This window comes from Theropithecus gelada, chromosome 7b (genome assembly GCF_003255815.1).
Source record: "Theropithecus gelada isolate Dixy chromosome 7b, Tgel_1.0, whole genome shotgun sequence".
Taxonomy (NCBI): Eukaryota; Metazoa; Chordata; class Mammalia; order Primates; family Cercopithecidae; genus Theropithecus; species Theropithecus gelada.
In genome coordinates, this window is record NC_037675.1 from 105,109,129 (window position 1) to 105,130,016 (window position 20,888).

The 20,888-nt window shown below is 54.3% G+C and overlaps 2 protein-coding genes and 1 non-coding gene across 7 annotated transcripts in view; 2 read left to right on the top strand and 1 right to left on the bottom strand.

The window, feature by feature from the left end:
- The first annotated feature begins 5,886 nt into the window (after nt 1-5,886).
- LOC112629532 lies at nt 5,887-5,946 on the top strand. Its single transcript, XR_003120636.1, has one exon. It is a non-coding gene; the product is annotated as a U7 small nuclear RNA (small nuclear RNA).
- Nucleotides 5,947-11,391: 5,445 nt separating this feature from the next.
- Nucleotides 11,392-17,853, bottom strand: BAG5 (BCL2 associated athanogene 5). Of its 3 annotated transcripts, none has more exons than XM_025391425.1 (2): nt 17,465-17,853; nt 11,392-16,034 (listed from the first exon to the last, which is right to left on the bottom strand). In XM_025391425.1, the coding sequence occupies exons 1-2, from the start codon at nt 17,851-17,853 to the stop codon at nt 14,663-14,665; spliced, it is 1,761 nt and encodes a 586-aa protein (XP_025247210.1). In that variant the 3' UTR covers nt 11,392-14,662. The 3 variants fall into 3 exon arrangements, with proteins under 3 accessions (XP_025247210.1, XP_025247209.1, XP_025247211.1); XM_025391424.1 differs by having other exon boundaries at nt 16,758-17,798; XM_025391426.1 differs by lacking the exon at nt 17,465-17,853 and adding an exon at nt 16,945-17,310.
- Nucleotides 17,813-20,888, top strand: part of APOPT1 (apoptogenic 1, mitochondrial) — a 38,658-nt gene continuing 35,582 nt past the window's right edge. For all 3 annotated transcript variants that reach the window (XR_003120439.1, XM_025391446.1, XM_025391447.1), the window contains exon 1: nt 17,813-17,974. Coding sequence is in view for 2 of the 3 variants with exons in the window: in XM_025391446.1 (XP_025247231.1) it covers nt 17,813-17,974 (162 nt within the window). In the remaining variant the exon portion in view is untranslated. The remainder of the gene's footprint in view (nt 17,975-20,888) is intronic.

The window sequence follows — 20,888 nt, forward strand, 5'->3', positions numbered from 1 at the left end:
ACAGGCTGCTGGGGGGCAGACTAATTGTCCCGCTTCGTTACACCCTCAAACCCCCAGCGCACACATGCTCACAGCCACACAGCACACACACATGCACACAGGAATGTGCATACGCTCACACATAAGTGTACACGTGCCACACGCAGGCACACACCCCACAGCCACAGGCAGGCACTCAGTCCTCAGCGTGCCCCAGGGCTGCAGCCTCCAGGTTCACACCCAGGTCCCAGGGGCCCCAGGCCAGTGTGGGGTCTCCCAGCACGGCACACGTGGTGGTGGGCATGAACGTGCAAGGCCAGGGCCCGCCCCATCTCACCTGCTGAGACTGAGAGGTCATTGCTGACCTTGGGGAGGAGGCTGGGGGCCTAGAATTCAGGGGACAAGCTGGCCTGAACCCCACTCCCCACCACTGGGCCTGTGGGACAGCCTCGAGGCCCTGTGCTGGGAGGGCTGGGATTTCTGATGCCGGCGAGCTGAGGCTGGGCCTCACCGGCCACTGGACACCAAGCGCCCCATTAGATGCTCACAGCCCCACAGTAGGGTGGGCACCACCAGCCCTACAGGCAGGACAAAGTGGCCTGGAGATGGCATGGAGGGGGCCGGGTGGCAATGCTTTGCCGGGGTGCAGCAGGAGGGTGGTGGTCTCGATGCATGAGAGGCCCTGGGCGGCCCAGCCTGACTCCCGTTGTCAGCTGACGTCACCGGGCGGAGAACCTGGGTGTCTGGGGAGACAGATGGCCCTAGGGTCCCTGGCTGCCCTGAAACCTGCTGACGAGGACCCCACCAAGGGGTGGGACGGCTTCCTTGCAGTTGATATCCTGGAGAGGGGACAGGCTGTAGGCTGGGGGGTGGGAACGCTGGGAACACACAGGCCCTCTCTGAAGACCACAGCTGGGCCCTCTGACCCCTGCCTCAGGCTCCAGCCCAACAACACAGAGCTGGCCGAGGTCCTTGCCCCACGCGTGCCGCTGCTGGCTCCTGAGGGGCCAGTGGATGGGGACCCGGCGGTCCCTTCCCAACAGGAGGCCCACGGCTCTTGGCACTGCTGCAGAGGCTGCGGCTTCCCCAGGAGCGCGTCAGTCCTTTGGGATAAACGCTGCTGCCTGTTAGAATCTGAGGCCCTTGGGATAGGCTGGAGCTGAGGCTGACGGGCGGGGCCCTCGTCACCCAGCAGTCCCCCTGCAGGCCTCCTGAGCGTGACGCTGTGCGAGATGTGCCCAGAGGTGCTCTCAGAAGGCAGGGCTGGGCTTGGGGCAGGGCAGGAGTGGGTACCAAGAGGCCCCAAACAGCTTCCTGAGGGAGAGGGGGCTTCACAGAGGCAGCTGCCTCGGTGACCCTGTGGCAGGTGTGTCTGCTGGCACCGAGGTCTTTTAGGGCAATGAGGGAGAAAGGGCAAGGCAGGGAGACCTCAGGGGCGTAGAGGCCAGGCTGCGGGGCCTGGCTTGTTCCTGCAGCTTCAGCGACAGGCGCCGAGGCTCTGCCACCAAGAAGCCAGGCTGCAGGGCAGGCGCTGATTCTCCATCACCACACCCAGAGCCCCCGCGGGGCCCAGCGAGGCACAAGGCAGCCAGTGCCATGGCCCCACACCCTGCCTACTGGCTGAGCTGTGCAGCATGGAGGCAGCTCCGGGGGCAGCTGTGCACAGCAGTGACCCCTGCCTGCTGCACGGCTGCCTGAGCTGTCCTGGTTGCTGCCAGCACCACTGTGCAGTATGGTGACCCCATTGGCCAGGGACGGGCCCCGCACACAGGAACGTGTCGGGGGAGTCACCAAAGGCTTCTTGCCAGAAGTGGCATTTGGCTTGGGGTGTGGAAGAGGAGCACAGATTACCCAGGAGGGCCAGGCCAGGGTCCAAGGAAGGGGCCACCTGTGCAGAGACGCAGGGCTGATCGCACAGGCCTTGCCCATAGGCCCTGCCATGGGGAAAGACAAGCCCCTGCCAGCCGGCTGGGAGCCACCACCATCCTGACGACAGAACCACGCTGGCAGGCAGGGCAGGCTGCCTGTGGCAGAACTAGGGGGTTGGGAGGTAGGTTAGAGACTGGCATATCTGTGGGGACTCCATAGATGGTGGCAGGCGGTCACTGGATGCCCCGCGCAAGCGCCATCCACCCCCAGAACAGAAGCTCAGCTCAGGCGAGGCCATGGCCACCTGTCCACCATTGGCCAGGGCAGGTGCACCCGGCGTGGCCCAGGCGGGATAGCTGCGCCAGCCGGCTGGCCCCAAACCACTTCCGGTGTTCTGGGATCTGCAAAACCTGACCTTGGGCGCCGCCTGGTGACCAGACGTGGGAGAACCAAGCAGGCAGGTGGGGGCCTGGAGGGGCAGACGCTTGGCGTTTTGGGGACCTCCAAGGTCAGGGAGCCGCATGCTGTGCAGGTGAGCCACCCTGCAAGCCAGGGGCTGTAGGGAGGGCGGTGGGTAGCAAGGGTCTGTCTGGGGTCCTCCCTCCACCCAGCCTGGCCAGCGCCGATGCTGAGCTGTGCAGGGCCCATGTGCACTGGCACTGGGCGAGGGAATGGGCCAGAACAGCCCAGGCCATGGTCCCCACCCCGGCAGGGACAGGCCTCGCACATTCAGCTAGAGGCACCCCCTGGGGCGTGCTCTCGGGTCTGCCCTGGCACAGACCTACTGCCAGTGTGGGCGTCCATGGCAGTCACTCGGCCAGGCCTGGGGGGGTCCCCGAAGAGAACCCAGCGCAGGGACAGCCTGGGACTAGTGCTGTGCTCTGTGGGAGCCACTGATCCAGGATGCAGTCCTGCCCTTGTCGGGGCCTGCTGCCCCAAGGCCTTGTGGGATCTGGCCCTCCAGACTCTCACCTGCCTGCCTGGCTCCAACCTGGGGGTCCTTGCTCCAGCGGTCCAGCCTGCACACTCTTCCCCAGACCCACATGGCCTGCTCCACAGGACCACCTGCGTAGCCACGTTGGTGCTGGGATGCCTGCTTTCCCTTTGAGGGGCTGGGTCAGGATTAAGGGCTAGAAGATGCCCTTTCCTGGGAGATGAAACCTGGATGCACAGAGGAAGGGGCACACACACCCAGGAGCCCCAGGCTGCCAAGAGCACCCTGGGCTTGCTGTGGCCATCTACAGGCAATGCCCAGACCAGACCGCAGCCCAAGAAGGCAGCTGGGTGCCTCGCTGCCCCACACCTGCACCCTGACATCCCCAGTACGTTTTTAAATTTGTGTGTGTGTGTGATGGTCTCGCTCTGTCGCCCGGGCTGGAGTACAGTGGCGTGATCTCGGCTCACTGCAACCTCTGCCTTCTGAGTTCAAGCAATTCTCATGCTTCAGCCTCCTGAGTAGCTGGGGCCACAGGCACCCGCCACCACGCCCGGAACCTTTAAGAAGCAGCGCCCTCGGTGGCTCAAGCCTGTAATCCCAGCACTTTGGGAGGCCGAGATGGGCGGATCACAAGGTCAGGAGATCGAGACCATCCTGGCTAAAACGGTGAAACCCCGTCTCTACTAAAAAATACAAAAAACTAGCCGGGTGAGGTGGCGGGCGCCTGTAGTCCCAGCTACTCGGGAGGCTGAGGCAGGAGAATGGCCTGAACCCGGGAGGCGGAGCTTGCAGTGAGCTGAGATCCGGCCACTGCACTCCAGCCTGGGCAACAGAGCAAGACTCCGTCTCAAAAAAAAAAAAAAAAAAAAAAAAAAAAAAAAAAGAAGCAGCGCCCTCTGCTCTCAGCGAGGCCCAGTGGGTTCTGCTGCCCAGGCCTCTACAACTCCGCCCCATGGCTGACCCCTCCTCCTGCCAGCCAGGCTGGAACCCTGGGCGCCCCCATCCCCTGGTGCTGTCCTCACTGCCCCCAAATCCTTTCCCTGACCCCCTCGCCCCACCCCACTGCTGCCCCCAGGGGCACTCAGCAAAGCCTCCAAATCTCCCTTGGCTCGTGGGGCCCAGAAAGCCCTGGCAGTCCTGGCACTGTCCCCTACCCGCTGCCTGAAGTTCTTCCAGGGCCTCCAGTATGCCCAGCCCTGGCTCTGGGCTCTGCTTTTGAAAAGTCATCATTTTCCTTTCCATTCCCACGTGCAGAGAAATGCCAGCCGCGCTGGAGGAGCAGAGTTGGGGGAGCCCCAGGAGGATCTGAGCATCCCAGTTTCCCGATCTCTTTCTGGGTCTTTCATCTCTGGCCATCAGCAAGGCCCTGCCTCTGTGCCAGGCTCTGTGTAAAGGGTGCACCTAGTGGGGCCCAGACTACCCCATCATGGGTGATCCTGGTGGCACACGCACAGGACTCATGTACCTCAGCCACACCTGAGGGCACCGGTTCCTGCTGACCCCCCGTACCCCACGAGACGGGTGCCCACGGAGCTTTGCAGCATGTTCCCCGACTCAGGAGGCAAAACCGCCCCCTCAGCTCCGCTCCTGCCGCTCCTGGAGCCTATGCCACCTGCAGAGGGCACCCACAGGTGTCAGCGTGTTGAGCCAGGTGCTGCTCTAGGTACTGGGGATACAAGCAGGAACGGAACAAATTTCATGTCCTCAGGGTCTCAGGTGCGGGGCCCCTGGCATCGGGCTAGGTCCTCTGAGGGCGATGGGGCAGGAAGGGGCAGAGCGCAGGCATTGTGGTTGGAGACTGACTGCAGCTGACATCTGGCACGTGCTGCCCGCTGGGGTCCACGTGGCCCACTGGGCTCTTTGGCTGCTGGTGGTCAGAGGATGGCTTGGTCATGCCAGAGCTGGGACACAGCACAGAAGCCGGTTCTTTCTGTGGGAATGGCCATCAGGTGGCCTGGTCATGAGGCTGTTTCTGCCTATGACCCAGCACCAGACAGCAGCCGTTCCACTCTCACCCTCTCTGGGTGACTGGTACACCCAGAGACAGCAGAGGGGAGAGGGACCTCGAGGAACCCAGCCAGCCCTCCACATCCATTTCTGTCCGTGTGAGCAGGGCCCCGGTGCCCCTCTAGGCCCAGCCTGCCCAACCTAGGAAGGGCTGGCGTGGGACCCGGGGTGGGCAGATGGCTCCATCCTGGCTCCCAGCCACACTGAGCCTAGGGCACCATGCCCTTCTGTCAGCCTGCAGACGCTTGCTGGGTACCCTCCCTGCCCCAGGCCTGGCAGGAAGATGAGGTGACAGAGGCGGCCCTGGGGAGCTCCTTCTGCTTCTTACCTGGCCGCCCCTCACCTAGGCCAGAGCCAGATCCTGGCCCTTGCCCCGCAGCGGCCTCTGCAGGCACAGGACCTCCGAGCTGCCAGCACATGGCTTCTTGTCTCCTTCCTCCCTCCTGGTCCACGCAGCAGTCCTGGGTGCCCCCGCCCTGCACAGTTACGGCCCTCTATCAGTCTGCCCTTCCCAGCCCTCGCCAGCCTGTGAAAGCACTGGGGATGCGGTGAGTTCCTGTGCCTGTGGGGAAGGGGCCAGCAAAGACACCAAAGTGGCAAACAGCAGGAACATGAAGCTGTGAGGGCTGGTGATGCTGGGCGGGAAGCCAGGCGGGGAGGCAGGATGGTGTGTGGCCTGACCCCACCTCACAGCCAGGAAACAGGCACACAGAGATGTCCTGCACGTGTCAGGGCCCCAGGTGGGTGGCTGCAGGAGGCTGGGCCCTCAGGTGGGCCTCCCCAGTCACACAGCCTTGGCTGACCTGTCTGTCCTCTCGTCCAGCCACAGGGAGACAAAGACCTCTTTGTCTCTCCACCCTTCCGCCCAGAGCCTCCCCAGCCAGTGCAGCTCTGATCATGTCCCCAAGGGAGGGAGACAGTCCCCAGTGGGGCCTGGCAGTCCTGGCAGCTGCCCTGAGGCACAGGCCCTGGGGGACTCGGTGCTTTGAGGGCAGGGGCAGGTGATGGAAGTGGGCTGGGGAAAGGGAGGCTGAGAAGGCGGCAGTGTGGCGCGTGTGAATTTGTTTATGAACTAGCTACAAAAATGTCTTTTCCAGTGTTTGCTCTTCTAGAATTTGACTAGCAGGTTTTCCGGTCTTTAGTGGAAAGCCCTTTAAATAAATACAAGAAAAGAAAAAGCAAAAAAAAAAGTCTTCCTCAATCAAATCTGAGGTGGTTCCTTCCTCAACCAGACTGGCTGGGTGGGGAGGGAGGGCCCGAAGCCCAGGCTCCTAGGGAAAGGCTCTGATCCAGCTTCAGGGCCACAGCAGCTCTGCTCCCCACCCCAGGGCTGGGCTGGGACACTGGCCCTTCCTGGCAGGGGTGTCCTACCCCACAGAGAAGCCTTGGGAGGTGGCCACCGCTGGGCCACTGCCCCTCACCAGGCCCAGAGGCCCAGTTCTCAGTCTGAAAAGAAAACCTGCCCTGGGCCCCTTATGACCAGGTGAGGCTTGGTGGGCACAGGGGACCTGGCGGGAGCACTGGAGCCCAGGGGCCTGGGAGGGGCCCAGGTCTGACATCTCATCCTGCACCAGGCTCTCTGCAGGCCTTCAGTTCCAGAACTGTGTCCTCAAAGTCCTGTTGATGCTGCCACAAGTGGGCTCTCTCCTCCCCCATTCCGGGAAGGTTCTGGGTGAGTGTCTAGCCGTCCCTCCCACTGGGAGCTCCAGTACCTGAACTGCCAGCCTCACCCCAGGCAGTACTGCACCCTGGGCTGGCGGGACCAGCCTGGAGGGCCCTCCTGGGGCTCTGAGGCTCATGGACAGCCTCCCAGGGAGCGTCTCTGCTGGTCTCATTTCTGTCTGGGAGGGAGTTGGGTGAGCAGCGGGGAGAGGCTGAGTGGATGCCTGCCCACCTGGAACAGTGCTAGGTGGGGATGGGGGGCACCACAGGGCACACACAAGCCACCAGAAGGGCCGATGTCCACTCGGAACGACAGGGGCGCGGCTGTGTGGGCGGAGGCGGTCTGGAAGAGCAGGCATGGCAGAGCGGCCGCTGGCTCACATGGACTGGCGGAGTGCTGTCCTGCTGGGGCCATCCCAAAGAGAAGCATGGCCCGTCACTCCCCAGGCTAAAAACCATCCACGGCTGCCCCTCCTCGTGGCTGAAGCGCAGCTCCTAGGCCCCACCCAACGCTCTCAGGTCCCCTTCTCTCCCTCACCCTGTGGAGAGTGGAGCTGCCTCCTGTCCCTCGGAGGACTCTCAGGCCCCAGCCCTGTCCCAGCAGCTTGTGGTCCAGCTTGGCTGGCCCTGCCAGGCTCTCCAGGCTCCAGCAGCAGTGGCAGCTGTCAGCACAGCCAAGCTGCCAGCACTACCACCTCCCAGGCAGGTGGCACTCTCACTCTGATGAAGCGCTCAGCTTACCGACTGGAACAGTGTTCATGACTACGGTCGTGCCTGGGAAGAAGACGAGCTCCTGCACTTCCCATCACGTTCCACTGCTTGTCTGTGACCAACTAACCTCTCCACCTCTGCCAGGAAGCCTCCCTGGGCTTCTCAACCACCCCATCACATCCGGCCAAAGCTCCTTGCGATGGATCCCTCAGAAAGCCACGTGGCCTCTACAGGGGCCCTTGCCCCAGTTCCATGCCTTTGCCCCCAGCACCTCACAGGCACTCGGCAGATGCTGGTTAAATGGAGAGTCCACCCCAAGGCTCAGCGACGCTCCCTCAGTCCTCCTCACCCCCACAGGTTAGTAGGTTTCCTTCAAGTACTTCACCCAGCAACCAGGAATATTCCTCGTCATCTCAAATCGGTCTGAAAGGCGCACTAGGCACGCGCTGGCCCCGACACTGCCCCTCCCTGGTCCTCTCCAATAGCACCGAAGACATGGCGGTCGGCCCAGGCTCAGGAATCACAGCGCTAACTGCTCATTTCAGCGTCACAAGCACGAGCAGACGAATTTCAGAGACAGAAGCCAACATCGCCACCCCTGATCTTTAGAGGCTCCAGCCAGCCTGGCCCCCGTGGCTCGGTGGTCAGCCAAGGCCTCTGGAATTGGAGCAGCCTTGCTGCTCCAAGGCAGGGTGTGACCCAGTCTGCCCTGCTGGCCCCCCTGCCCTGGGGACAGAGCGGGAGGCACTTCTGATTCCCCCCGGGCTCTCAGGGGGATGAGGTGGCTTCAGGTGAGAGATCCTGACTGGCCACTGCAGAGCCCTGGTGGAAGGTGCAGCAGAGGGAAGGTCCTTTGGATCCGACAAGCAGAAGGATTTGAAACTCTCTGAAGATCTGAGATTTTCCCACTCATTTATTCAGCAAGGATTCACTGAATGCCTATCACATGCCAGGAGCTAAGGACACTATTTCCAAAGAACAGCTCACCCAAAAGGCATGTGAGTGCCCATTACTGCCAGGACCTGAGGCTGCATGGATGAAGAGACAGATCTTGCCTTGAAAGGCACTGTGGCCTGGCGTGGGAGAGACAGGTGAGCCAGTGTGTTCAAGAGCTATTAATAGGGTACAGGAACAGAAGATACGCTCCACGGCCCAAGGGATGGGCAGGGAGGGCTTCGGATGAGAGCACCAGAACCCAGGGCCATGAACAGCAAAGTCATCTGATGACCTTGCTCCGCTCGGCACTCAGAACCACCCAGCTCCATGTCCCAACACCCACAGAGGACTGAGGTGGGGCAGACACCAGTGGGAGACGGAGACAGAAGGTGGGGAACTGGCAACATTCATCTGAAAACGCGGCCAAAGGGAAACAGTTCGAGAACTGGAAGGGTTCTAACACACACTGAAAACCTGCGACGGCAGCGGGGACCAGAGATGGAGAGGCAGCGTGCGGCCCCGAGTCCTTACCAAATGGGGTCACAGACCCCTGGCAGCTCCGCAAAGACCAGAGAACCCTAAGGGGGGAAACAGCTTCACTTCACTTCAACCTTACTGCAGAAAGATACATTTTTGCAGTTGTAATTCACCAGTGGAAGACGTGTGGACAGAAGGAAGCACTGGTTTAAGACAGTCTTTCCACGATGAGGGATGCCGGTTCACTGACACAGTGGCTTTGAGACGTAATGCTGGAGCTGAATGCTTCACATTAACCAGCTGAATCCTTCAAGCCTAAGCACTAAGTACTGCCCACCTTTCAGAAGAAACTGAAGCTCAGGGGCTCAGCTTTGAAAGTGGCACAGCTCGCCGGGCACGGTGGCTCACGTCTGTAATCCCGGCACTTTAGGAGGCTGAGGCAGGCAGATCACGAGGTCAAGAGATGGAGACCATCCCGGCCAACATGGTGAAACCTCGTGTCTACTAAAAATACAAAAATCTGGGAGGCTGAGGCAGGAGAATGGCGTAAACCCGGGAGGCGGAGCTTGCAGTGAGCTGAGATCCGGCCACTGCACTCCAGCCTGGGCGACAGAGCGAGACTCCATCTCAACAATAACAACAACAAAAATACAAAAATTAGCTGGACGTCGTGGCGCACAGCTGTAATCCCAGCTACTTGGGAGGCTGAGGCAGGAGAATCACTTGAACCCAAGAGGCAGAGGTTGCAGTGAGCCAAGATTGTGCCATTGCACTCCAGCCTGGGCGACAGGAAAAAAAAAAAAAAAGAGAGAGAGAGAGAAAGAGAAAATGGCACAGCTGAGATGTGAACCTAGCAGTCTGGGCCCCAGCCTGCTTTAGCTACTTGGCCAGCACTCCCTGAAGTGGGAGCTTTGAGAAATCCTGATGTCCAGACTGTACGCCATCCTGATGAAGCTAGAATCCCTGGGGTGGGCCCCAAGCACCAGCCATTTCTTCAACTCTCCAGGTAAGTCCAACAGGCAGCTGAGTCTTGAACTGCAACCAAATTGTCCTTCCCTCCTTTGCCAGGTGACTCTGGGCAGTTCCCTGGGCAAGGGACCACCTGAATCTCAGAATCATCTATGAAACAGATAGTATGAAAAACCTGCCTCAAGGGGTGCTGAGAGCTTAAAACGTGCATAGAACATTTTGCACAGATGGCCGGGCAGTGGAGCTGGGGCTGCTGGGACATTCTGGACCACATTGCTCAGGGCCTCACAGGGATGTGGCCAGGTGAAATAGTGGAGGTCACTCAAGGTTTTCATTCAGAAAAGCCGTATGATCAGAGCCGTGCTTTTAGAAAGACCAAGAGGGCAAATATGTGAACGAGGACCTGAAATAGCCTGCTGGTGACTGGCATAAAAAAGGGCACAAACTGCAGACCCAGAACTAGGGACACAGAGTCCTAAGGCTCCCTGGTGACCCCCCCGACCCCAAAATCTGTGCAATGATAACTACACAAAATGGAAAAGCAAGGCCAAGCGCGGTAGCTCATGTCTGTCATCCCAGCACTTTGGGAGGTTGAGGTAGGAGGATCACTTGAGCCCAGGAGTTCGAGACCCTTAACATATTAAGACCCTGTTTCAGTAAAAAACAAAAGAACCCAAAACATTTTGTAAGATGCCCTCAGACATGTCCTGACCAGCAGGGGTGACCCCAGACCTGCATATAAGAGGCCCTCAATTAGGGCCCAGCTTGTACCCACAATCAAGAGCCAAGCTTGCCAGGGCATGGCCCCTCAGCCCCTGCCACCTCGTTCCAGCTCAGCCCACAGCCCACTCCAGGGTTTCTTCTTTTCAAAAAAAATATATATATATTAATTTTTTTGTAGAGATGGGGTCTGTGTTGCCCAGGCTGGTCTTGAACTACTAGGCTCAAGCAGTCCTCCCACCTTAGCCTCCCAAAGTGCCAAGATTACTGGTGTAAGCCACCACACCCACCCTCTCCTGTCCTATTTCTAACCAGCCTTGAAGAGCCCAGTGAGACCCCTTCCTAAGCCACTGGTCTTTCTCCGGCTTGCGCTTGACACCTGCCCTGACGCCAGACATTCACACCCGAGACAGACCAGGAGTGGCTGACTCCCCTCGTCCCTTCTCTGACTAGACTGGAATTTCTCCATGGCCACTGGTGGCACAATGGACTCTTCAATCCTCAGCGCAACACGAGGATACGCTAGGAGCCTGGTTAATGCTGCTTCCAGTGTAACTGATAAGAATCCTCACGTGTGGTAGAGGATTTATTCAAAAGCTCACATTTCCCCCAGAGTGTTTCTCTTTAACTGTACACATCATTTCTCTTGGCTCTGGGCCTATCATGTGTTTGCAAGGCTTGCAAAGGCTGCCTCTGTTTGGATCACCTGAAAGATAAAAGCAGGCAGAGAAGACAACAAAAATACAATAGAAGGCCAGGCGCGGTGGCTCACGCCTGTAATCCCAGCACTTTGGGAGGCTGAGGCAGGTGGATCACGAGGTCAGGATATCGAGACCACGGTGAAACCCCATCTCTACTAAAAATACAAAAAATTAGCCAGGCATGGTGGTGGGCACCTGTAGTCCCAGCTACTCGAGAGGCTGAGGCAGGAGAATGGCATGAACCTGGGAGGTGGAGCTTGCAGTGAGCCGAGATTGCGCCACTGCACTCCAGCCTGGTCGACAGAGCAAGACTCCGTTTCAAAAAAAAAAAAAAAAAGGACTCCTTACCCAAGTCAGACAGTCCATGAAGGTGATAATATATAACTATATAAAGAACACACACCTCAGACTCACAGCCTTTCACCACTGCAAGCATAAGCTAAGAGACTGGTTTTATTTCAGGAATAACTAAGGGTATACTAATACATGTATCTCAAAATAACATTGAATTATTGAAGACACACTATTCCAATAGTCACAGAGTTGACAGGGCACAGGAACCAATGTACTGGAAAAACACACTTGCATTATACGTCAAAATTGATGGCCAATATCTCCCTAGGTATTAAAATACCCAACAAATTAAAAGCTGAAAAGCTGTGCTAAAAAAAAAAAACAAAAAAAAAAAACCCAAAACCTTGCATGTACAAGCTAAGCTCAGACCCTTAGAAACCAGATAGAAATGGACAAAGCCAAACAAATGAGAAAAACTGGTTGAGCTTCTCAAACTAAATCATATCAAATATATGTACATTTTAGCAAAGTAAACCACTAAACTATACTTCGTAGACATATTCATTACATTTATTTTAATAACTACTTCATTACAGGCTGACTGGCTTTCCTGTTTGGATAAAGTGTGATCTGAAAGCAGCGCTGACTGAATGTAAATCAAGCAAATGTTCCCAGTCATTTTTGGCATGAATATGGATTATAGTGTTTAATGCAGACCCAAGGCCACACATTTTTGGGGAGTAGGTTTTACTTGCAGTACAGATTCCTTTCATGTAAGATCACAAAAATACAACACAATGTGACAAGCCCCGTTGAAGAATTACATGCAGTAGCTCATATTAACACAAACAGCTCCCCATGAGGGCCGAGAAGAGCTAAATCCGGTGTCACTAGGGTTCACTGCAGGAGTAGAATAATCCGGTACAAGGATCTAGAACAGATTGAAACCAGAAACAAAGCCATGCCTGATGGTCACTCAAGGTCAGTCTGATCATTTTCATGACCAAAATAACCCATGTGAACAATTCAAAATGACTGTGGAAGAGCTGAGCACCCTGTACTCACACACGATGCCCACAGCTTGGCAAAAGGTACACAAACACTTTTGTTTGAAAAGAATAACAGAGACATCTACTTTCAAAGAACAATGGATACTTTTAAAGGGAATGCTGACGTTTAACTTTACAAAATGAAATTAAAAATGTAAGTAGTACTCTGATGAAGAATGTGCCTGAAATGTAATCAGGATTTCCTGGCAGTATAATTAAACAGAGCTCTAATTTAAAAAATCTTCCTGGGCTGGGCGCCGTGGCTCAGCACTTTGGGAGGCCGAGGCAGGCGGATCACGAGGTTAGGAGTTCGAGACCAGCCTGACCAACATGGTGAAACCCCGTCTCTACTAAAAATACAAAAATTAGCCAGGTGTGGTGGCACACGCCTGTAATCCCAGCTGCTCAGGAGGCTGAGGCAGGAGAATCACCTGAACCCGGGAGGTGGAGCTTGTAGTGTAGTGAGCTGAGATGGCAGCACTGCACTTCAGCCTGGGCAACAGAGTGAGACTCCATCTCAAAAATAAATAAATAAAAAATAAAAACTCTTCCGCAAGGTTTTAAGAGCATTCTAAAATTATGATACAGAAAAGCAATCCTAAAACTACTCTGGCCAAAATGTGGATTCGAATGACCTGCCTTGAGCCCGCAGTTGCCAGGAGCTGGACCTGCAGTAGTGTGGGAGCTCACAGCCTCAATAGCGACTGCCCTCTGACCCCACCATCCAGTGATTCTAGAACATTTCTAGTAGGAAAGACACAGCAAGGGATTTTCATGATCGGGAAATACTGAGAGACAAACTGAAGATCTGTTAAGGGCTATGCTTTTGTCATCGTTTAGGTATTTAAGGCTACTTCTTTAGCCAGCATACTTTCAGCTGTTTAGAGTGACAATTTCCCTACACAAAGTTACCAAATTAGCATCTCTGGAAGAGAATCATATTGCCCTGGATTTCCAAAGATGCACTCTAATAGGATGACCAGGCAAAAAGTGACCCGGGGGAGGAGTCTGCTATAACACCCGGACCAACGTGTTCTCAAGGCACTTCAGAACTTCGGGGAATTACTTCATACTGGATCCTCAGAACGTACTGACGGAAATACACATCCTTTAGCAGAAGAAAGACGCTTCATGCAGGATTGACTTTAATGGCTCTTTCAGGCAACACAGAAACCACCACATGCTCATAACATGAGCTCAGTCGTTCAGCAGGCACCCAGAGGAAGCCTTTAATTCCGAGCAGGTTTCACTAATTAGTCCTGGAGCAGGTGTGGTTTTGATATTTACCATGTGAGTGGTTAACAGCTGACTGCCTAGGAAAACCTAGGAAGGCCTGGTCCCTCTGGGTTACTGACAGCATCCACCCTCACGCTGTAACACAGCACTGGGGAGGTGTGACAAGGTTGTCCATTTTACAGCCTTGGACCACAGAAGAGAACCATTACATGCTACATTCAGACTTCTTGGCTTAGTTTCAGTATAACCTGACACTGGAAACCCATCTCCGGTCTTCATCCTCCAACTACAGGTATGGGTGTTTCCTTTTCTGTTTGTTAAAGGCCCATTAACTTCATTTAAAGGTTCCCATCCTTATGAATTACTCACTAAGGAAAACTATCAGCTCAGATTTTAGAAAAAGCAATTTACAAGATATTATTGCTGGTCCTTTATCCCTTCTCTTTAATGCAATCTCAAAGGTTTTTTGGCTATTAGTTTTCACAATTTTCTTACGTTGCACACAAAAACAAGATTCCTCTCTCTAAAATGTAGAGTATGGGGAAAACACAGATGCTGTTTTTCCAACTAAAAATGTTTACAAAGAACAGATTGTCTCAACAAACAAAAAAACCCCATCCCATTAAGCTGGGTAGGACCAATAAGTGAAAAAAAAGGTCTTCTATCGAGCATAATAAAACAGAACATGTACTTCTTGTGTTTGAACCTTACTCCTATTTAACCAAAAATTTCCCCTTTCTCATAATTTTCCTAGTATTATGTAAGGTTATGCCTAGTTCTAGATTCTGAAATACCTGCATTTTAATGCTTGCACAACCCATTTTAAATTTACAAAAGCTGCCTCTGTTTCATTTTCTGATTGAAAACACACAAAAAAAGGACAAACCAAACAAACCACACCACATCATAGAGATAATGATCCGAATGGAAAAGTTAATGTGCTGTAATGATATTTGTCTTGCAACATCACAAGCAGCAGATACTGAATAGAATTTGCTTCAATCATAAATACTGAGACTGAAATATGCACGTATAAATCAATGAACTGAAAGCTCTCTATACATAGAAGCACGTATGAAGTGCAAAACAATATCAAAAGTGAGATCTCTGGTATTTTAGTACTCCCATTCATCGGATTTCAGGTCGAGATAGCTGAGAATATTCTGGGCAAGCTTCACAGCCTGTTTCCTGGCAGCCTTACACTTCTCTTCTCCCTGCGGATCAACAGCATCCAGGGCTAGCAGCTGCTTGGTGAGCAGCTCTTCCAGTCGGATGTAGTTCTTATCGGTTCGATTTCCATCAAATGAAAGAACTTCTCCCTGGATCTCGGACAAGTTTCCAAGGACGTCCCACACGGCTTTATGGGATGGGTGCTCCTCACAAACAAACAGCTTTCTTTTCTCAAGGGCCTCCTTCAAGTCAATATACGTGATCAGAGTTTGCACCTCGATCACTGCTCTTCTCCTGGCTTCCCGGATGCAGGGGTTTTTTTCAAGACTTACCTCATCCAACTGTCCAATTAAACCCTGCAATTCTGTTTTGGAGCTCAGGTACAATTCAGGAGGGTTTTGTGCTTGGAGAAGTTCATTTTTTATTTCTCTCATTCTCGTGAGGACCTTTTCTATTTTTAAAATGGAATGATTCTGTCTCAGGTCAAATGCTTTAGTCGTGTCTGCTTCCTCTTCCAAATCCAGATACTTCAATAATTTGTTGATATCTTCTACTACCTCCCTCCGATAATTTCTGATTTCTGTCCGGCCGCACACATCTAGAGCATCTAGGTCAGCGATCAGCCCTGAGAGCACACAGGATAAGTGCCTGCAGGTCTCACTGTTGTTCACACCCATCAGAAGTGCAATCAGGACCCCTCGGGCCTTGTTCACCTCACACATCACAAAGTTGATTTTGGCCACGGAAGGATGTGCATCCTCGGAAAGCGGCAGGGAAGGCTGCTTTTTCATGCAGTCTTCGATAATCTCTTGCACCGCACAGATTTTGGTTAAAGTGTGATACCTTGCTTTCCGCAAGGAGATTTTTCCTCCAGTTTTAACATGTGTCAGCCTCAGAATGATATCCTGGATGCCTTCTTCAAACTCGTCAGTTACGCAGTTGCCTCCATTATAAAATGGCACAATTTTCTCTCTAACGAGGGACTGGGCTTCCTCAAAAATGTTCTGTATTTCAATCCGGTGTGGGTGGTTTGCATTCTGCTCCAACTCTTTGAGAAGACGTTCTGTCTCCTGTGCTGCCCTCTTCCTAGCTTGCTGAATATCTCCTTTTCCTTCAGTATCTACAGAGTCTATTTCAAAAAGTTGTTTTGTTAGAATCCTCTCCAGTTTCTTGTAATTCTTGTCATCTGACAGACCACTGAAGCCGACAACTTGCTGTTCTACACTTTTTACTTCCTTTTGGATTTCCTGAAGCCTACTAATAGAAGGATGTTGGTTTCCCATATCCATACTTTTGTTGTGTTCAGTTTCACAAGCACTAAAAGATGACAAGAATAACTTATTACAGCACAAGGCTTCTGCAGAACACTAATGGTATACTAAGTCATTCTAAAATTCTCATTTTAAAAAGGCATACTTTCGAGCAGTCATCCCACCTCAGCCTCCCCAGTAGCTGGGACTACAGGCGTGCACCACCACGCCCAGCTTAATGTTACTATTTTTAGTAGAGACAAGTCTCACTATATTGCCCAGGCTAGTCTCAGACGATCCCCCCGCCCCCGCCTCTCAAAGTGCTGGGATTAAGGTGTGAGTCACCGTACGCCGCACAAACTATTTGGAACCGGCAGGGCACCTTTATGCAAGGTGAAACAGTAGCTCTTGTAACCTTCCGAACACTAACAGTACCCCGCCCCGCCACACAGCTATGCCTAGTTTCCAGAAACTCTAAGCAAAATAAACTGAACCAGTAGAACAAAAACCAGTGGCTCTCAGATATCCCCAAGTTCCCGCTTCTTCGTTTCTCTCCATCCCTTTGTGCACTTCCCCTCCCCACCCTTTTAGCTCCTCACACATCTTCCCTCCCAGATGTCTCCCTGAAGAGATAAAAACCCCACAGGTAAAGAAGAGCGACGGGGATTGCGCTGAAGGGCACCACCTTGGGCTTTCGAGGCCCAGCACCTCCTCAGCCCCCAACATGCTCCACTGTCTCAAAAAACTACAACCTGCGAAAATGTGGTAACTGAATAATTCATTCACTCGCCTCCCACTGAGAGTCCACAATCGCCTAATGCACGTTTCAAGCTCTTGGTTTCTATCAAACGGCTCGCTCAAGGTGGGTAACCAATGGAAACGCATCATCCATCCCCTGTGGATGTTCTGGAGGCCACGGAGGGCAGGCGGCCTGAGTTCCTTCCTCCCCGCCTCGCCCTTCCCTCTTGGCTCTTTACCCAGAAGAGGTCTGAGCTGGCTGCGATCTTGGCGTCCCGTGGCTGAGGTGGCGAGGTGGAAGATCAGCCCTTTACGGGGTGCGGCACCGGAGCTGGGCCCCCAGCTGCATCCCTCGCGCCCCTCCCGACTAGGTCTGAGCGGGGCAGCCGGTGAAGGGGCCGGCGGTGAAGGGGCCGCTACTGGCTGCAGCAGCCGCTCCGGGCGTCTCGGCCTAGGTGCCAGGGCGCGCCCGCAGGCCCTGACCTCACAATGGGCGCGCGAGGGGCCCTCGGCCCGGCCGGGGGAAGCCGGGGAAGGAGGGGAGCCAAGGCCCCGCCGGAGACACCAGAGACCAGGCCCGACCACCCCTGGACAGCGTCCGAGCCAGGGACGGGGACCAACTCTGCTCGGCCTGTGCCGACAGGCCGCGCTGGGGTGGGCGCTGGCGGAGAGGTGGTCCAGCGGGGAGCCCCGCGCGGAAGAGGGGCCCCACTCGTCCCCCCGACGGAGGGAAAAGGCCACACGCCGCGCTTTGCTCACCTGTCCCGCCCGCGCCATCGCGCGATGCGTCGCCGACGCTTCCACGACTTCCGCAGCTCCGGCCGTCGCCCGGGCCAGCCAGCCCACGCCCCTGGCCGAACACCCCTAAACCCGGGGACACCTCCTCCGGCGTCCGCGCCTAGCCGCCGACAGCGCCAAGCCCACCGCCAGCGGCGCAGCAAGGCAACCTGGAGTGACAGCGACCAAGGAGCGGCCGCCCGGGTCAGCCCGCGCCGCCCGCTGCTCCCGTAGCCCGTCGTACCGCGGGGAAAGCGCACGGTCGGCCGCACCGCCGCCCTCCCTCGGGCTTCGCGACCCTGCCGTAAAGCGGCCTCTCGCGCCGTCGCAATGCTGCCGTGCGCCGCGGGAGCCAGGGGGCGTGGGGCCATGGTGGCCTTGCGGGCGGGGAAGAAGAGTCTTCTCCGCGCTCTCAGCCGCTCCTTCTTCTGCCGCGGCTGTCAACTCGCTCCGGAGCGCGGCGCCGAGCGCAGGGATACGGCGCCGAGCGGCGTAAGCAAGCGCCTGGGGATATTGGGTCGGGAGGGGTGACCGGAAGGAAAGACAAACCGGGGCCTCGGGGCAGCTGCCTGCCATGCACAGCCGCCTCAGGCCTTTCTGCAGGTGCGCTCGCGTCCTATCCCGAACAGTCCCGCAGCCCCAAGGCTTCCGCGTCAGCGCTCTCGGTCGGATGGGACTGAGGGTGCCGCCGCCACGCCGGAGACTGTTGACAGCCAGAACTTTTAAGCATAAGAGTCACCTGGCAAGTTTGTAGCTACCTTATTTGTTCCCGAGAATGATTATTTTTTATATTTAAAGAGCTCTTGGCTTAGCGTGTATTTTTTTTCGTGGTTTTTTGTGTGTGTGTGTGTGTGTATGTGTTTTGGCTTTGTTAAAATTATTAGAGCTTTTATTCAAGCGGTGAACACTTTATACTTTATCATCGTACTTTTGTAGCACTTCACGTTCATTAGTTGTTTTTATTTGCAAACTATGTGTGGGTATATGCATGTTACTGGCCAAAGATCCGCAAAGAATGTCTGTAGCAAGAAAGAGTGGCAAGCAATTTTTATAAGTCATACTTTTGGGAGGGATGTTTTGTTTAAGGGAGGCCTAGGCCTTGATTCCATCTGTCAGATGAAAATGTTGGCTAACGGTGTGGAATGGGCTGGAGATAAAATATTCAAGCAAAGCATGCAAATACCAAACAGGCTAATGAAGGAGGCTGGAAAACTTGGTTTAAACAATAATTAAAGAAGTGTAAAAAAGAGCTAATTAAAAATTGTTCGGGCTCCCTGGCTCACACTTGTAATCCTAGAACTTTGGGAGGCCGAGGCGAGCAGATCACGAAATCAAGAGGTGAGACCATCCTGCCCAACATGGTGAAACCCCGTCTCTGCTAAAAATACAGAAATTAGCTGGGCGTAGTGGCGCGCGCCTCTATAGACCCAGCTAGCTACTCGGGAGGATGAGGCAGGAAAATCGCTTGAACCCGGGAGGCGGAGGTTGCAGTGAGTGGAGATCGCACCGCTGCACTCCAGCCTGGCGACAGAGGGAGACTTCATCTCAAAAAAAAAAAAAAAAAAAAAAAGCTAATTAAAAATTGCAAATGTACTTGCTTGTACATTTTCATTTCTGTTGGGCCGTGGCTGTTAGCACACTTTTATAATTGTAGCTTTGAAGATCTGTTTAGTTTGCAATTTAAACAAGAAGTTACCAGGGCAACTTGTCAACCAGACACCCAAGTGGCTGACTCAGTTCTGTGTTACAGTGGCCAAGCCTTTGCCTTCTATTCCTAGAACATAGAAACCCACCCAGCATCTCCGTCTTTGGGCAGAGAGATACAGCAGGTGTCTAAAAATGCTCTAAGAGAGCCAACTGGAAATCAACCCAGACATTTCCCAGGGGGAGGATTTTCCCTAGCTTATTTTGTGAACTTGTGCTGGAAAGAAACAACAGCACCCAAATAAGGATTTCTCCATTCTCATATAGACTTCTTCTTTTTTTTTTTTTTTTGGAGGCGGAGTCTCCCCCTGTTGCCCAGGCGGGAGTACAGTGGCGTGATCTCAGCTCACTGCAACCTCTGCCTCCTGGGCTCAAAGGATTCTCGTGCCTCAACCTTCCGAGTAGCTGGGATTACAGGCGCCCACCGCCATGCCCGGCTAATTTTTTTGTGTGTTTTTAGTAGAGAGAGAGTTTTACCTGTTGGCCAGGCTGGTTTCGAACTCCTGACCTCAAGTGATCCGCCTGCCTGGGCCTCCCAAAGTGCTAGGATTACAAGTGTGAGCCACCATTCTCGGCCTTAGACTTCTTGTTAAAGTAAAATAAGTCTTACCATGGGTCTGTTCTCAAGCTGAGAGACCTCTCTGCCTTCTTTGTTTTTTCTTTTTTCGAGATGGAGTTTTTGCTCTGTTGCCCAGACAGGAGTGCAATGGCACAGTCTCGGCTCACTGCAACCTTCACCTACTGGGTTCAAGCAGTTCTCCTGCCGCAGCCTCCCGAGTAGCTGGGATCACAGGCGCATGCTGCCACGCCTGGTTAATTTCTTTTTTCTTTTTTTAGTAGAGATGGGGTTTCACTATGTTGGCCAGGCTGGTCTCAAACTCCTGACTTCAGGTGATCCACCCGCCGCGGCCTCCCAAAGTGCTGAGATTACAAGTGTGAGCCACCGTGCCCAGCCAGCACCAGCTTTTAATTGAAAAACATTATAGAACGTAAGAGTTGGCCGGGCGCGGTGGCTCAAGCCTGTAATCCCAGCACTTTGGGAGGCCGAGACGGGCGGATCACGAGGTCAGGAGATCGAGACCATCCTGGTTAATATGGTGAAACCCCGTCTCTACTAAAAAGTACAAAAAAAAAACTAGCCGGGCGTGGTGACGGGCGCCTGTAGTCCCAGCTACTTGGGAGGCTGAGGCAGGAGAATGGCGTGAACCCGGGAGGCAGAGCTTGCAGTGAGCTGAGATCTGGCCACTGCACTCCAGCCTGGGCGATAGAGCGAAACCCCGTCTCAAAAAAAAAAAAAAAAAAAAAAGAACGTAAGAGTCAGGCACCATTCTTCCTTCCAAATCCATCTTTAAAACTCAGCTTTTCAGAAATATAACTGCTTTCGGTAAAGAAAAAAAAATTAGGCCGGGCGCGGTGGCTCAAGCCTGTAATCCCAGCACTTTGGGAGGCCGAGACGGGCGGATCACGAGGTCGGGAGATCGAGACCATCCTGGCTAACACGGTGAAACCCCGTCTCTACTAAAAAAATACAAAAAACTAGCCGGGCGAGGTGGCGGGCGCCTGTAGTCCCAGCTACTCGGGAGGCTGAGGCAGGAGAATGGCGTGAACCCGGGAGGCGGAGCTTGCAGTGAGCTGAGATCCGGCCACTGCACTCTAGCCTGGGCGACAGAGCGAGACTCCGTCTCAAAAAAAAAAAAAAAAA

What these genes read in the sequence shown, in the direction of transcription:
- BAG5 (XM_025391424.1), bottom strand. Translation starts at nt 17,482, where the DNA reads ATGGCGCGGGCGGGACAGGTGAGCAAAGCGCGGCGTGTGGCCTTTTCC. An exon ending in TTGTGGACTCTCAGTGGGAG is followed by an intron (nt 16,035 to 16,757) that starts GCGAGTGAATGA and finishes GTCATCTTTTAG; the next exon opens with TGCTTGTGAAACTGAACACA.